Source organism: Cygnus atratus, chromosome 10, assembly GCF_013377495.2.
Source record: "Cygnus atratus isolate AKBS03 ecotype Queensland, Australia chromosome 10, CAtr_DNAZoo_HiC_assembly, whole genome shotgun sequence".
In the NCBI taxonomy this organism is placed as follows: domain Eukaryota; kingdom Metazoa; phylum Chordata; class Aves; order Anseriformes; family Anatidae; genus Cygnus; species Cygnus atratus.
Window position 1 is genome coordinate 10,283,813 of NC_066371.1, and position 16,360 is coordinate 10,300,172.

General features: G+C 49.4%; 1 protein-coding gene across 1 annotated transcript in view; it reads left to right on the plus strand.

Annotated features, from left to right (window-relative positions):
* The window catches only part of GRIP2 (glutamate receptor interacting protein 2), a 77,904-nt gene extending 64,935 nt beyond the window's left edge, over nt 1–12,969 (plus strand). Inside the window, exons 20-26 of the mRNA XM_035546630.1 lie at nt 1,318–1,471; nt 4,444–4,564; nt 8,340–8,382; nt 8,435–8,451; nt 8,493–8,576; nt 10,267–10,413; nt 12,742–12,969. Coding sequence (XP_035402523.1) covers nt 1,318–1,471; nt 4,444–4,564; nt 8,340–8,382; nt 8,435–8,451; nt 8,493–8,576; nt 10,267–10,413; nt 12,742–12,939 — 764 coding nt within the window. The 3' untranslated portion in view covers nt 12,940–12,969. The remainder of the gene's footprint in view (nt 1–1,317; nt 1,472–4,443; nt 4,565–8,339; nt 8,383–8,434; nt 8,452–8,492; nt 8,577–10,266; nt 10,414–12,741) is intronic.
* Nucleotides 12,970–16,360: the final 3,391 nt, after the last annotated feature.

The following is a 16,360-nucleotide window of genomic DNA, read 5'->3' on the forward strand; positions in this document are numbered from 1 at the left end:
CCTGTAAACTGAGGGCGAGTGATTAACACAGAGTTGCCAGGAGTGGGGCTGATGCCGTTACCCCACATCCATAGCTGACAACGTTGCTTCAGGGGCTGTCTGATCTTTCCTGGTAACTGCACTTTGCTGTGTGGCAGTGTGCTAGTGCTGGCTGGGAAGAGGGATGCTAGGGTCAGTGAGAAGGAGACTCAGGGTTGCTTGTGGGATGGGTAGGGAAGGCAGGATGCAGGGTGTCCTGGGGAACACTGAGTCTGGGGTTTACTCTCCAAATGGAAACCCCCAGATGAGGCTCTGCAGCCTCCTGGGTTTTAATTTCATCCACAGCTTTAGGAAACCAATCAGGCAAGTGTTTGAGCAAGGGAGCTGTGCTGGGCCTGGTGGGAACATGCCACCAGGTGGCTCTGAATCCCAGGGATCCAGCCCTTCTCTCGGGAAGGAGGCAGTGGAAGCGGTGGCATCCAAGTGACAGCTCCACACACGTCCCTGCGGTCCCTGGCCCCCTGTGCCCAGCCCCAGCCTCCTGCCTGTTGACTGCAGGGACCTGCACCCAGGGACCTTGTTTTCCTGCTCTGGCAAACAGCAAATGCTCCCGACTGCTGTAAAATGTTGGCAGGCCCTTTTCTGGGGCTCTCTCCAGAGCAGCCTAACCTTTAAAAACACACAAAGGAAACACTCAGCTAAGTGAAATAACAGGCCTTGGCATTTTCAAAGAAACCGTTGGCAATGTCTTCGGGTATTTCCAATGCTCTCAGCTGTTTGGGAGGTCAAGTCTCCCTTAATTATGTGTTTCTCCGTTACCTCTTCCTGTTCGTTTGGCACAGCGTGTGATGGAAGTGCATGATGTTTCTTGGAAGGGCTGTGGGGATTTCTCTGAAATGTTGAATGGGCAGGAGGAGGTAGGCAGGGGACTCGGGAGATTTATTTCCATTGCAGATGGCACTGACGTTGCTGAGGAATGCTCTGTTTTGGAAGGTTTCTGTCCAGGCAGCTCCTCGTGAGACTTGGAGACCTTGTGACAAGTGTTGGATTTGCATCTGGGATTTGCAGTATGGGAAAATCCTTGGGGGCAAACTTAGTAAAATTTGTCTGGTTTCACATTAACGGTCCATTTAATCGTGAGAAGTTGGTTTGGTTAAAGCAAGAAGAGATAGGAAGAATATCCCCTTTTGAAAGACTGAACTAGAAGTGGAGTGTAATCCAGATGGCCTCAGGTTTGGGTTTTGGGGAAGGAAACTGTCCTGGCTCAGTGTGATTTACTCCATTTCAGTTTTCTAACCAGGTTTTAACCTCTTTATCCCCGCTGCTTGCCTTCCCTAGGTACGTACATACCTCAGGCTGCGGGCATTGCCCTTCATCCACATGAATGGAGACACAGCAGGCAAAAGAGCAGCACCCCTCCTGGGGACCCCAGGAAAAACTACCCCTACATGGATGGAAGCTTCAGTGAAGACGACTGGGACAAGCCCAGCAGGTACGGAGGGGAGGGAGGAGGCAGATGGGGCCTTCTGCAAACGTGAGGGTACAAGGACACTGAATGTCATGGATTGGATCGGCCAGAGGTGGGGAGGGCCACTGATGCCCCCATCTTGGCATCAGGCAGCTGTGGGGTGGGGTGCTGGGGTGCTGGTCTGCTCTGTCAAACCACCTCCACATTGCCAGCTTGCCTTGGGCATAGCTCTGTGGCACATCTGCCATGGCCAGGTGACATTTATATCTGGAGTTAGGGCAGTTTCAGCTGCATGGACCACAGGTTCTTACCATGTCTCCTACTCCTGCCATAGAAAGGCTGCAGTACCTTCATCATTTAGGTGTTGTAATAAGTAGTCATGGCCAGGGCTGTCCTCCGTTGTGTTGGCCAGACACGATGAGTGAGGATGCAGCTTCACAGCACCTTGGTGCCACAAAGCCAAAAAGACCAACCAAAGCTCTTGTAGGACCAGTATGAGGTTGCATGTCCAAGTTAAAATCTCCCAAAGGTGTGGCTGGATCTCTCTTTCCATCACACCTCGGCCCTTCCAACACACAAACAAAACCATGCCAAGTGAGCATGGTCGAGCTAATCCCCCACCTCAGCCAGAGTGGGAGAAATCCTGCAAGGCCACCCAAGCACACGGAGGAGGCTGCAGCTGCCCTTCTCTTTGGGTGAAAACCCTGCTGGATCTGCCCTGGCCAGAGGCTGTCCCTCAGTGAACCACACACGGTAGCCAAGCCTCGTTGCTTCGTAACTAACCCTCCCCTTGACATCCTCCAGAGTCCCCATAGTCGTGTGTGTCGTGTTGTTACTGTCGGTTCTTTTTTTTTTTTTTTTTAATTATTTTTCCTTAATTTTTGTTTGTCAAAACAAAACCCTTAGAACATCTCATGGCCATTTCCACCTATTTAAAGATGATCAAACTGGCAGGAAGGCTGGCAGCGGCTGAGACTTTGTTCTTGTTTTGCCTCTCAGCGAGAGCCGGCTCGCAGAGGTCGTTGATCTCTCGGCCTTCCCAGCGAGGCCGCTGGCAGCTGAAGTTAGCAAATCTGAGCCCTCGAAGCCCCGCATGTCCCTAATGAGGGCTCCGAGCCCTGATATCAAAGTGCAAGTGAAACGGTTCATGCTGCTGAGCCCTTATTATTAGGGAGAAAAACAAAAAGTCTCTAACCGCAGCTGCCTTTAGCCTGGAAAATCCTGCTGACCTGGTGGTGTGAGAACCTGTACTGATTCATCCGAGTCCTGGGCGTGTTTGTTATATTGCTGATCTGAGAGGCAAGAAACTTGTAACTGGAAGGGACATTTGCCTCTTAGGAAACCTGGGAGCAGAGGAAGGAAATGAGTAAGGGGAAAGAATTGAAAATTCCTTATGGGGGGAAATTTGGGTTTGTTTTTATAAAGTCTTGCTGGGTGTTTTTTTGACCTCTCTGCCTGGTGTTAAAGGCTGCTGCTTTACAAGCTGATTCTGACGAAAGGTAGGGGGTTAATTTAAAATAAAATAAGCCGTGTCAGATACCACTCTCCAGACAGGCCATGATCCCACAAGGAACAAAAGTATGTGTGTTTGAGGTTCTGCCTGCTATAAACTGCCATTTAAACCACTGGATGAAAAGCAAGTGCTGAAGACTTTGCTATTAATACAGATTTGGAAAAAGAGTTCTGTTACTATCCCAAGGAGTTATTACATGTCTAATTGAAGCTAAGCTCTCTTTGACTTGTAGTCAAGTAAAATGTTTTGACTTTGCTAAGTGGCCCTGGTGGGTAAGTGTCCCCTCCTGTTAGCACTGATGCCCGCTGTGCCATGCAGGGAGCTGCCAGATGTTGCAGAGGTGGAGCCTTGTCCATGCAGCTCTGCATAAGATGCATGGAAGATGCATTAAGGCTGTTCTAATGTCACTGCCCCCCTGGGGTATCTCCCTATGATACATTAGTGGATTTATTGTGATTTTGATTTACCACAGACACAGTTTCCTTTAAGAGGCTCCCGTTACCCTGAACACTGATGATCCAGGTTTCACAGTGCCCGGCGTTCAGTAAGCAGTGGCTGGACAAGAGTGTCACCTACTTCTCTAGTTTGTTTGAAGGACTTCAGCATGTTTAATTGCTGTTTGCTTTAGAAGTCCAAGAATTGAACCTGACTTTGTGGTCAGAGATAAGAGACACCGAAACCACTGGGTGGGAAATCGCTGACTCCCCAGCGGGACACATGCAGTGCTCACATTAACACATGTTTGCACCAGCTTGAGAGGTTATCACTGTCCTCGTTCTCTGTTGTAGACAGAACTGGTAACAATCTGTACACAGCTGTGGGTTCAATGACTCATGTAGCACAGAGAGACCTGAATGTAAGAGCTCACTTCCTTGGTCATCCCCAAGCAAATGAAACTCGGTTTGAATGGGTTATGCACTGACACTGTCGATATTGCTTGCTGTAGCATGTGTTTACTTGTCCAGCCTAGGGCAATCATTTTTATATACACCTTTGCATTATTACTCTCATAGATACCTAATGTATTTATCATTTTCTCACCATGTCTGTTACCCTCTGTGTTTTTCTCTCTCTTCTCAGGTGTTCTGTGTCTCAGATCTGAGCTCTATCCCATCAGCCTTTGTACTAACAGTCTCTGAGGCTCCTGGTTTACCCATAACGCATCCTTTTTTCTTTCACTTCTCTATTTCACCAAAACGTCTTCCTAAACCTACAATCTTCCTACAGGCACTTTTTAATTTACCCTTTGAACTTTGACATTACTACACCAACTTAATTCTTCCTTTGAAGGACACTTGCCCCGTTAGTAAATGCATGGAGGTCTCGTATTCGGACTCTTGTCTGAAAAGTTCATATTGTTTGCTTTTGTATATGAAGACTCTTCAAGTCTCTGCTTTTACTGGTGAGACACTTGCTGTAGCCTCGCGGCTTTCATCCCGCTGCAGAAGAGTGCTGACAATGTTTGGTTCCTACGTTACAACAGATACCCCAACCGCCAAAATGGCCTTGAGACCACTCACGAGGATAGTTTTTGGCGTGTTTTTGGAGAAGCTTTGGAGGATTTGGAAACATGCGGCCAGTCTGAACTTTTGAGGGAGATTGAGGTAAATCGCTTTTCTGAATTTGCTGCTGATCTATTTTGCTCTTGACTTAAATGCTGAGCTGTTTCCCCGGACATGTTATTCGCCCATAGCATCCCTGTGCTGCCAGTGGTGTGAGGAAGGGTTCGAGTTTAATCCATTTCAGGAGCTGTGCTAATGGATAACTACATCTCATTAGACAGTTACTTGCGTGCACTTTTCCCCTGAGCCAAGGAATTACCCACCAGTAACTCCACGCTCTTTTTGCAAACTGTTGCTAGCCAACAATCTGCACGTGACTGTTGGCAAACCTTCCTTATCAAACGGTAAGCCTTCGACTTGGGGAGATAGTGTCTGTCAAATGCACTTAGAGGCCAAGCAAAATGAGCCCCCAAAAGCCCATTGGGACTGAAGCCTTGGCTTACTCCAAATACAGACAGGCTCAACATGCGTTTTGCATTCAGCTGTTGCTCTGCCGGAAACTGTTTCAGTAAAATGGGTAATTGGAAGCTTTTCAGCCAGCCTTCCTCTGGAAAAATCTGAGAAAGTGATTGCTTCCTGCAGAAATAAAGGTGTTTCCTCTCTTCACAAGCCACTTTCTCTTTTCTTTATCCAAAATGCTTTGTAGGTCATGTTATTGTGTCCGGTTATAGGACGGGGAGCCTGCATTTCTGAGCTGTGGGATGCAAATAAAAACCTCCCCTGAGACTGCAGAGCAGTGGGCACTAAACCTGCCCAGCAGGACCCAGCCACGGGCCCCCTGGCTCCCACCACAGGGAGGGAGGAATGGTGCAGGCTCCGCCTGCACGGAGGAACAGGACCCAGGGAGCTCCTCTCTCCCTCAGCTTTCTGGGTACAGAGGGCTGGGGAAGGCTCACTAGGTTGTGTCCTCCATCAGCCCTAAAAGTGTGATCGGTGGCCAAGGTAGTTCCCTAAGGCTGGAGGAGCAGGGAGGAGATTGAAAAGTGGTGGGTGCTGCTCTGGCATGTCGTGCAGGAACGGCGTCCCCATGCAAGGTCTGATGAGGTGCCTGGAGAGATGCCAGCTGCTGGACTGCATTGGCTGCTCCAGCATCATAACACAGATTTTGGGTTGGAGATGGTCTCTGGGCATCCCAGGTCTGTGTGCTTGCTTCAGCCAGCAGAGGATGCCCGTTACAGAGGGGTACAACCCCAAATCCCATGGAGTAGGTCTCCATTGTCTCTCTGCAGTCTGCTCTTTTATGCACAACTGCATATTGCTTGGGCTTCAGAGAGAAAAGTCAGCTTCTGAATATTTGGAGGTGGAAAAAGAAAGTCCTGGTTTGGTCTGTCTGTGAAAACACAAGTGATGAGGGACTTGCTAATTCTTTCCTGCTTCATCATTAGCAATTGTAAGAGGGGGAGAAATCTCAATGACATATGTTGTGCTGAAGCATGAAGCGATGTTATTGGTTGTCTTAACTGTTTAAGAAGGCTGACTTAAATACCCAAAAAAACAAAACCTGGAAAACCCCCACCAACTGTAACTTCTCCCCTTGATCAATTATCTCCTGGACCTGGATTTATTTAGAAATGAGCTGAGGCAGCTGCTATCAGCCTCTCTGAACCGCTAGTGGCTACTTAAGGAAAAGTACCTCTCTGAAATGATGCAGAGATGTTTCCCTTCTGTGTAATGGCTGATCTTAATGTGAAAAAAAAGGGATTTGTTTGGCTACTGTGAAATGCCAGGATAGCGAAAATAATCTTTCTGCCCATGACTTTCCAGAGATCCGTGGTGTGGGGATGTGTGGGCTTTTGAGTCATGCTGTTTGGAGCTTTGGCAATTACAGCAGTGCTTTTAAAAATGCAAAGAAATTTTACAAAAAGATGAACACCTCTAGGGATTTGGTGAATTTAGCACATTTTTAGAATGTTTTGGAAAGTTCTGGGGACAAAGGGAAATGCGGTGTTTGTAGCAGAAGTCTGATGGCTTTCAGCTCACCTTTTACTGAATCCAGTGTACCAGTAACCTGTTCATCTATGTCTGTTTGACTGTCCTCCACGAGGCATGGTGTGGGAGGTGCGGTGTTCTCTGGGCTCTTGCTGTATTGCAGGTTTCTAAGCCCCAACTCCCGAGCTCTGTGGTTTGATGTCAGGTCTCTCTTCTCTCTCTCCGTAAATCTGATCCTTCATGTTCTACATTTGAAGAAGAACAAGAGTCATGCAAGAAGCCCTAAGATAGCTAAAATTCAGGAGCCTGGTACTCGTGAGATACCTGCCTGATGCCCTTTGAACACTTGGGGTGGATGACAGGGATGCCCTAATGTTAGGGAAAGTAGATTTGGGATTTCTCTTGCCTCTGTCAAGTGCTGAGCTGCTGCAGTTCTGCTGCAGCTTGGGGCTCTTACCAAAAATTGCCCAAGCCAACTTTCCCACAGGTGATGGTGGCAGTGAGAATGTAGCTGAATTGCTAGAGACATCACATGTTAGTTTGGGACCCTGAAGGTCTTGGGTAAAAGAAGTCCTGACCAAAGTCAGTAGTAAGAGTGGGAATCTTTCTGGTCTGCTCAGTGGCCCTGCAGTGCCGGTGTCGGTGTGGCACGGTGTCCTGTGGAGGTCCAAGGCTGCCTGAGGTCAATGAACGAACGTACCCTGGCTGGCTGCACAACACAGCGTTTGTTAATCCAAGTATGTGGTAACTCAGCATCCTTCCAGCGGGTAGCAGGTATTTGAGTTTTGTCCAAACTCAAGGTGATTAAGTCATTTTTTTCAGGAGGACCTGGCAAGTGCTAGGAAATTCACAAGCTAAAAGGGTAGTGCTGGCATTTTCATTACTGCCACCCGAATCTGCTTTATTTGCCTTTGTTCCAGCTTGGAGCAAAGAGCCAGAGGGCCGTGATTAGAGGTTTAGTTAGATGGTATTTCCCCTGTGCACAGGAGCTATTGCTCTTTGGCTTGCCATATTTAGCACTGCTGAATTTTGCTATCTGCTCCCTACCTTTCCTTCTCTTTCTTCTACCTTTTGACATTTAATGGGGCTGCAGACCCTTGGAGCCTGAACTTTGAAATGATGATGGCTTTCATTATGCCGTTTAAGTGGGCTCTGGGACCTGGAGCCAGCTGAGGTTCCGCAGACTGGATTCTTGACTCCTTCGTTAGCTTTGATCAATGTAATCTCATTAGTGAAAAGCATTGCAAAATGGAGTCGAATCTACTTAGGGGCATCATTTAATGGATGTTATCAAGGATGACCAGGCTTAAATACTACTTAATTTCATATTTTTAACTCAGTTTTACTCAGTGAAGGCTCCCATTTACTGACAGATAAAATTCTAATTTCTCTGCTGAATTGGGCTTTGTGGAGTCCGAAGTACGGCCTTCCTGGGGCCTCGCCAGCACGGGGCGATGCTGACGGGGAGCTGCAGCACACTGACGTAGGCTGGAGATCCAGGCAGACACCAGTCCCTCTGGGAGCCCCAAGATCAGGATGTTCATCCATCTTGAATCCCAAAAGATCCCCAGATGAGGCCTGCCTGCCCCTGTTTGTGTAGAAGGGGACATCAAAAAGATCATAGAATGGTTCAGGTTGGAAAGAACCTTAAAGACCATCTAGTTCCGACCCCCTGCCATGGGGAGCTGGATAGGAGATACTCCACAGATGCTTCTTCCATCTGAAAATGGCTCTTACAGCCAAATGAAAGAGCTTCCTGGTCGTTACCTTTCCGATTAACAAGAACCAGAGTGCCCCCCTGTTGTCTTTTCTGCCAATTTTGTTGCCACGCGGTCCGTCCCTTCCTGCTGCCAGCTCAGCTGAGTGACTTTGTGCCCTTGCCCTACAGGCGTCCATCATGACGGGGAGCGTACACAACCTGGGCCTGGAGGGCAGCAAGCTGCTCCTGGACTCTGTCAACCCATCGGGACTGAGCCCGTTGAGGAAAGCCAACACCGGCTGTGATGACGGACAGACCGAGGGCAGCAGCTCCCCTGCCAAGAAGAACGAGAGGAACCTGGACATGAAGAAGATGGAGAAGGAGATGCAGGAAATCATGTCCCCTACCCCCCTCGAGTTTCACAAGGTCTGTGTAGCCGAGGGTTGGTCTGGCTGTGGCCCCCCTCGATGGTAAAAGCTGCTGGGTGTTTTGCAACCCTGTAGAAAACATCCTTTGTTCAAAGGGACTGTTGGTAAATGTTCCCTGCCAAAGCTGTCCCCGACCAAGGTGTGCAGCAGAGGTTTTCAGATTAAGAAGAAGAGGCCTCTCTTTAGGAGAGTAACGGGACTTAGCTGCCATGCTTTGGTGGGGTTCAAACCTGTGCTTTGCTATTTGTCCTTATTTTATGAGATTTCCAGGTCCCTGTTTTCTGTGGTTCATTAATTGGTGCTACAGATACAGGTGAGAGAGCTCCATGTATGGCCCCATGGAGACCTGCTGACCCTTTTCCAGTGGCACGCACCACTCCGTAGGCCACTTTTTCCTGAGAAATAATTTATTTTCTCTCCCCTTCCTCTTCACCCCCAGCCTTTCCTAAATGGGTGCACATGGTAGGGCTTCACTGATGGGATACTTGTTTGAATTCAGTCCCCAGGTAAATGTTGCCAGTTTAAGTGTGGTACAAGGCAATGGCAATTAGAAGGAGTAATTAACTGTAGAAGCTGTTAATGCAGAACGCAAGTAGGGAAGGGATCTGGAGAGGTTTCAAAAAATGTGATTGCCTTTTTCTTTCCTAGTGTGACTTTAGAGCGAAACCTGCACTTAGGGTAGCTGGGAAAAACAACTTTTTCATGTTTAATCTGCTCTTGTCCTTCAGGGCATGGCAAATGCACCTTTAAATAAAACTTATTCATTCTTGAAGGAGGAGAGCTGTGTAATTAGGCATGTAAGGGGGTGGCTGTTCTTTCTGCTGGAGCATCTGGTGCTGGTTGTGTTTGGAGATGAGTTTGAGGCCAGGTGGGCTGCTCCTGCGCGTCAGCCTGGGCTCCATCCTTCCCAAGGACTGCACAGCTGTGAGGCTTCCCCAGCCCATAGCATGATGGTGGAGCCAGAGCCTAATGAGTTCCCAGCTCATGGGAGGCAAAGAGGGGTTATGGTGGGGGGGAATCAGTTGTCCCTGGCTCCCAGTATCGCCCTGTGGCAAGACACAGTTCTAGTAGTGCACATCTCCTCATCTGTGACTGTGATCAAGGGAAGGGGGGTGAGCTTATCCAGTTCTTGTCCTCACTAAGTCAACACGTACTGGTACGAAGCTTCTGAAGAGAACTGGTGAATAATATGAAGCAGATTAGATGTTCTTGCTGAGTGACATTGTTAAAAATGAGCTGCCTTCGCGTTTGACACACTACATTGAAAATTCCCTGTGAACACGTCGATTTTTCATGTGCTGGTTTGGGGTGCACACAGGATGCATGCGTAGCCTGGGCTGGGAAAGGCAACGCTCCACCAGTAACACTCTCTGTGTTTGAGCCTGCTCCCTGGGTGACACACAACGACTCAGTCTGTATTACACAGCTTGTGTTTCCTTCCACATCCAAGGGGAAGGCCTGTTGTGTGGCCACTCACCAGAATACTTGTCCATGCCATCCACCTAAGCTGGTGGTGACTGGTAAGGCTCAGTCTGCATTAGCTGATTTCTTAAAATCTGCCCAGGAAACACATGGCAGAATTGCTCTAGGCCCACACATGTTGCCTGTGCTCTTGCTGTCCTGCCAACCCTGAACATCTCTGGCCTCTGCAGCATTAAAATGTGTGCTTTCTGTTTCTGCCCCTCCAGATGACACTCCACAAAGACGCAGAGAGCGAAGACTTTGGATTCAGTGTGTCGGACGGCCTGTTAGAAAAAGGTGTCTATGTAAATATGGTCCGTCCGGATGGGCCAGCAGATCAGTGTGGCCTCAAGCCATATGACAGAGTGCTTCAGGTAATAAATGCAAAATGCAGTTCTGGAGGCTGGGACGGAGTGAATGAGTGGCTGAGAGGAAGAGAGAAGTGAGACCCACCCATGGCAGCACTAACTTTAATGAAAGGTAATAGTTAGCCAACTAGGCGAGCACCTACCACCACGCTCTCACTGAGACCTGTGTCTTACAGTAACAAATCACGAGGTAGCAAAGCTGGCTCCCCTAGAGTTACACCTATCCCAGGGAGCATCTCCATACAGAGCCTGTCCCAGCACTGGCCATTTTGAGCTCAGGCAGCTCAAAACCAAAACAACCAAAAAGCTGTGTTGCTTTCCCTCCTCACCCTCGGTCCTTTTCCTATCGTGTAAGAGGGTGATTTTTGGATGAACTAGACTGTGTTGACCAACATGCATTCTAGTGAATCTCCCCTTGTGGAATTAAGCAGTGTTCATGAAGTTCGGTGCATGCCTTTGACAACTAACAGCCTTCTAGGAACAAACCATCCTTCAAGCAAATTGTTTTTCATGGATATTTTTATTCAAAAGATATTTGATCTGAAACAACCGATGCAGAAACAGAATAAAAACTCTGGTCAGAAGCACAGTCTGTAATGAATGTAACTTGGGCATATCTGCCTACCAGAGGGACAAGAAGAGCATGGTGAGTTTTGGAGCTTGGAAAGGAACTTTATATGGATGAAAAATCACAAGTTTTGCTTTGGGGCAACTCAAATAGCAACTGAGAAAGTGCAACCCCGCTGGAAAAGTTGCCACCATTTGGAAATGCAGATATTGTGACCATATTTGGAAACACCCAGAAAGATGTTTAGTTTTACTAATTTCTAGGCGGGGGTTGTTAGCAGTAGAGTCAGAGCCAATATATTATGTACAGCAGGTAACTGGAGAACTGGCAGGGCTGTGGGGAACCTTGTTTAAGCTTGTTATGGTCTCTAGCCAGTTGGCTGCTATACAATTATTCCTTCTCGGCTTCAAATAAAAGATGGTGCAAGAATGAACAAGAAGCTAATTAGGCTCTAGGCTGCCTTTCTGTTGAATGTTGGATGTGTCGCTCTTTGCGAGTGCCAAGTGCTCCGGGAGGTGTGCCCGAAATCCTAAACAGGGCGGAGTGGAGACTTTTGAGACCCCCCCCTTTGATACGCTGTGCCGCATGGCTTCTACCTGTGAGAAGATTTGCCATCGTGTGGCAGAGATGCATTGCTGAGGATGCTCCACAGTGCTGCTGGTTTTGGGCATCATGATGTGTCTGCAAGCAAGCTCCAGCTCTGAAGGCCAGCAAAACACCTAGTTCCCTGCTAAGGACCCTCTGCCTCAGCCAGATGGATTAGCCAGAGCATGGCATTGCACTAACTTCATTTTTGCTCTGGAGCCGCCTGGCCAGCATGGAGCAAAGGCAGAGCAAACTCATGGCTTCTCTCTCCTCGTCCGTGCACAGTCTGGAGACTGTCGCTAGTCACTTATTTCTCTGTAAGGAGCGGTGTTGGATTCAGCTGTGTGGATGCCAGATAGGGCAGGGGACACTGCTGCCATCACAGAGCCCAGCTCCGTGGGCACGCATTAATCCTGGGAAAGGGTTTTGGATGCAAAGGTTGCATGGCCTCATCCAGCCCTTATCCAGAGAAGGAAGCAATGCCTGGCCTCAGGGGTTATGTTCACTCCAAAGGTGGGTGGGAAATTCCTTTCTCCCTTCCCTGCCTCCCCTCCCCATGCCATTTGCCAGCCCCCTCCATCCTGGGGCTGTCGTGGCACCAAGCCCAGGCGCTCCAGTAGCTGTAGGCGGGAGAGCTGGGGTGGCTCTTGCAGGTGACCCAGCCTAGAAATGTGCTTAAAGATCTGCAAGAGACAAAAAGAACAGTGCTGGTTGAAAATGGTTGACTGAAGCCTCAGAGTCTGTGTTGTGTTTGTCTTCTAGGCACTGAATACCCCACATCACAGATTTAAAGCCAGTAAAAGCCATGATGGCAAAAAAAAAAAAATCCATGGAAAATCACAACCTTTCTGTCACAGACTTGAATTGGAGAATTGATTTTGAGCCCTGTGGAGTTTAATAGTCACAATACAGTCCTAGACTCCAGGGCTCAGGATTTATGCCTGATCGAGACTTTTTTCCCTTCCTCTACCAGATATTGAGTGTTTTCTCAGCTAAGCAAGGACGTGCCCAGCTTGATGGGAGGCCTCTGCTCAGCTCTGCTGTGACCCCTCACTCAGAGTCCCCCCGGGTGTTGTGTGGTTCACAGGTGTGGGTTTAACACCAGCCTTGCGTTTTCTGACTAACAAACGTGGTGTTTCTGTTGTTCCTCCCCATGGCACATCCTAAATCCATCCCGGCAGGTAAACCGCATCCGAACGAGAGACTTTGACTGCTGTCTGGCCGTCCCCCTGATCTCAGAGGCTGGAGACAAGCTGGACCTGGTGATCAGCCGAAACCCCTTGGCGCTGGCTGCCAACGCTCCCTTGGAGGGGAACGGAGAGCTGCCGGCACAGGCAGCCCGTGGTGCTGAGCTCAAGGCGAGCGTCCAGACACTCTGAGCGGCCAGCGCCGGGGGCCTCTGCCAAGCCGTTGTGGTATTTGGGGTGTTTTTCCTGTTTTTTTGCACTGGTATTTGTAAACGCTGTGTGTACCATAACCTGCAAGTGGGGAGGTGGGTCTTCGGTGAGCTGTCGCCTGTAGACCGCCAAAAATTGCTGGGAAGGCTGGATCTGGACGTGCATCTCGGGCCGTGGGCAGCGCATGCGATGTGACGAGCTGCTGGTGGGAGGAAGGAACATCCCTCGCCGTCCCCTGCGGCTGGGCATCCCCTGTGCCCAGGCTGTCGCCCTGAAGGCCTTGGCCATCCTACAAACACACATGGTGCTATTATTTTTCTTGTTTGTTCTGTTAATCGCATACAGCAAGACTGAAACGCCTTTCCTTTTCTGTTGTACCCAGCTCCACCCTTTAAACACTCCTGATAAATCGATTTCCGCAGCCCCTTTCACTCCACAGCAGGGCTGTGGAGGGCCCTGTTTAAAAGACATTTCAAAATGTGCTTGATGGTGGCTGGGTATGGTTCTTGTTCAAAAATCAGGATTTGCAGCTGCCTCCTGCCAGCCCCTTCCACCCTCTCCCACCAGGGCTGGCTCACCACACCACCCGCTGCCCTGCGATGAGGCAACTCCTCTCACCATCGCTTCCCATGAGCCATGCAGTTACCTGTGCTGCAGTAGTTATACAGAGCACAGTGCTGTGCCCAAGGCTGGAGGCCCTGAATACCTACCCACAACCCTGGCCACCTTGTTCAGATGGGTGTTACAGAGATCTGTTGCTTGCAAACTGTGCCGCCAAGTAAATAGCAGAAAAGCAATCATCCCAGGGCTGCCCCCCGATGTTTTGAATTAATAAAACCTTGTTGTCTTTTGCCAGGCAGTGGCATGAGAAGCTCTTTGTTAGATGGAGATTGTGCATCCGTGTCCCCACCTGCGCTGGCAGTGTGTGTGCCCATGTGGGTTCGGCTGCTTGCCCTTGGTCTGCTCCCTTTGCCTGTCGCTGGCTTCTCCGTGGCTTCACAAGCATGGTGCCCCCCGGGTTGTCCCTCCCTCCTGAGCGCCCCCAGCCCATGGGGAGGAGACAGCTGAGATATTTGCATCGGCTTCCTCATCTGCCTGCCAGGACGGAGTCAAAATGCGGCCGTGGGCTCTTCTTCCTCCTCTCCCGGCCCCACGAGTTCCTCCTGTGGCAGATGCTCTGTGTTTCATGTACTAGCACTTTATGATGATGTTAATGTCCCAGCACGGGTGTGATCCTGGCATCGCACTCCCTGGGAAGGCTCAGGCATGGCAGAGATGAGGAGCTCGCGTGGTTGGGGACCCACAGCCCCAGTGACCACTGCCCCCTTCCCTGCTCACACTTTTTGTTCCTTCATCACCACCTTCATGCTGGTGCTGTGTTCGGGGTGCTGTAGGGGTGTACGCAGCATGTTTTTTGTTTTGCTGAGCCAGGACTCACCCCCGCATCCATCCCCACTCCGTCCCTGCGCAATAGCCCGACGTATTGGGGTGTTTCTTTGAGATGTGTCCAGCCCCATCCAGCTACTTGTCGTTGTAGCCATTTTCTCTTCAAGTATGCAATATCCCATACCATTGCTGCCACAACTAGATAATGTGCCATAATTGATACTGTGGAGCATTGACAGTGCAGCCGAAAGTGTTTTTATATGCAATATTCTGAACAGTGGAAGCTCGCTGAGGCTTCTCATAGGTTTTTAATGAAGACTTTTATTAAAGGCTTTAAAAAAGGAAGAAAAACTTGGTCCTTGTATCCCTTCCTATGCATTTTGAATGATATGAAGATGAAATGCATTACTTAAATGTGTATTTTTATCCATATATTAGAGTGTATTCCTTGTAAAGTATTTTTATATGCTAATTTTCTTATGTATCTATGAAAGCACAATATTTAAAAGTACAGCATTTCAAAGAATATTTTAGTCCTGTTTTGGACCTATTTGTAAATCTCTGTATTTAAATGGGATTGCAATGACTTTGACTTTTTTTTTAATTAAATAAAAGCAAATGAAATGCATTAGTTTTGGTTCTTGTCTCTTTCTGCTAGAGGACAGAAGTGGGGCAATACTCTGCTTCCAGCCCTGTTTTAACTTGCCAAAGACCCTATATTAGGAGACACCTGGAAGGGCAAGGGGTGGGCACTGCTTGTAGGGCTCCTCGTGTGGGCTTGGGGTTGCCACTCATCACCATCCAGCAGCAGGGCTTGGGGCCAGTCACTTCATTCCCTGTGGACATAGGGACAATTTTCTGTCTCTGCATTCAGAGCTGGAGATGTCCATGCGCGTGGTTATAATATGACTGCATCTTCACTTGGCCACACTGGAAACCTCCTTGGACTAAACCTTGGCTGCGTCAGGACAAGATACTGGTGCAGCAATGCACGTGGTGGCCGTGGCAGCATTTGCAAGGCTATGGCAACCTGCGGGGATGGGTTAAGAAATCACTGGAGGCTGCTGTGCTGTGCTGGCAGGGTGGCCTGATGGGTGCTTGGCTCCTGCAAGCTCAGCGGGATGCCTTGGGGCGCTGCATTGTGGTAGCCAAATTATCCCACCTCTGGAACCTGGTGTCCTAAGAGAAGACTGTCACAAAGGCAGAATACGATTGCTTGTGTTCTTACAGTAAGGATTTCTTCCCTTTGTTCTTATAAAGGGATTAAGGACACTCGACATGTCCAGAGCTGTCTCTTCAGGATCTGGTGCTCCCCAGATAAAGCCATCAGGAACTGCTGCTCACTGGCAAGGAAAGGGTGCACTGGGTTTTGCAACCTTTCATCGCCAAGTGGGTAGTGCAGGAATTTTTGGAGGTCGAGCATGGAAACGCTCCTGGTTAGAGCTGGGGAATCATTGCCACGTAAACAAGCCTTATCGGTCATCTCTGGCTGCCCTCCTGGGGCGCGGGCTGCCGAGCAAGGCCCTTCACATGTTTGGCACCGGGGCCTTGCCAAAGCTGCTCAGTGCCAAGCCAGGCGCCAAGGCGATGTTGGCTTGAACGAGCGCCTGTGCAATGTGACCTGCGGGGCTGCAGCGCCCCGGCCACCGCCTCCAGCAGGTAAAAGGTCAGCGCGGTGCTGCCCACCCGGTATGTGCTGCCGGCCGCCATCACCCGCAGCCTGCAGGCCTCGGATGAGGGAACTGGCACAGGCCTGGGCAGGTCGCAGCTGCCCATGGTGGGTACACGAAGCCCTTCAGCAGTTGTGTGCGATGCTGCATGGTTTGTTTTTTTTATTTTATATTTTATATCTGAGACACGTTGAAGTTGCTGTCTGTGCTGGTATCAGGCTGCTCAGCCCAGGCATTGCAGGCTTTGCCGATGGGAGGAGAAGGCCCAGGCCAAGCCCTCAGATCTCACCCAGCCAAAAAAAAACAAACCAAGCCAAAACCTAAGACAAATAAACAGTCCCCCTCAA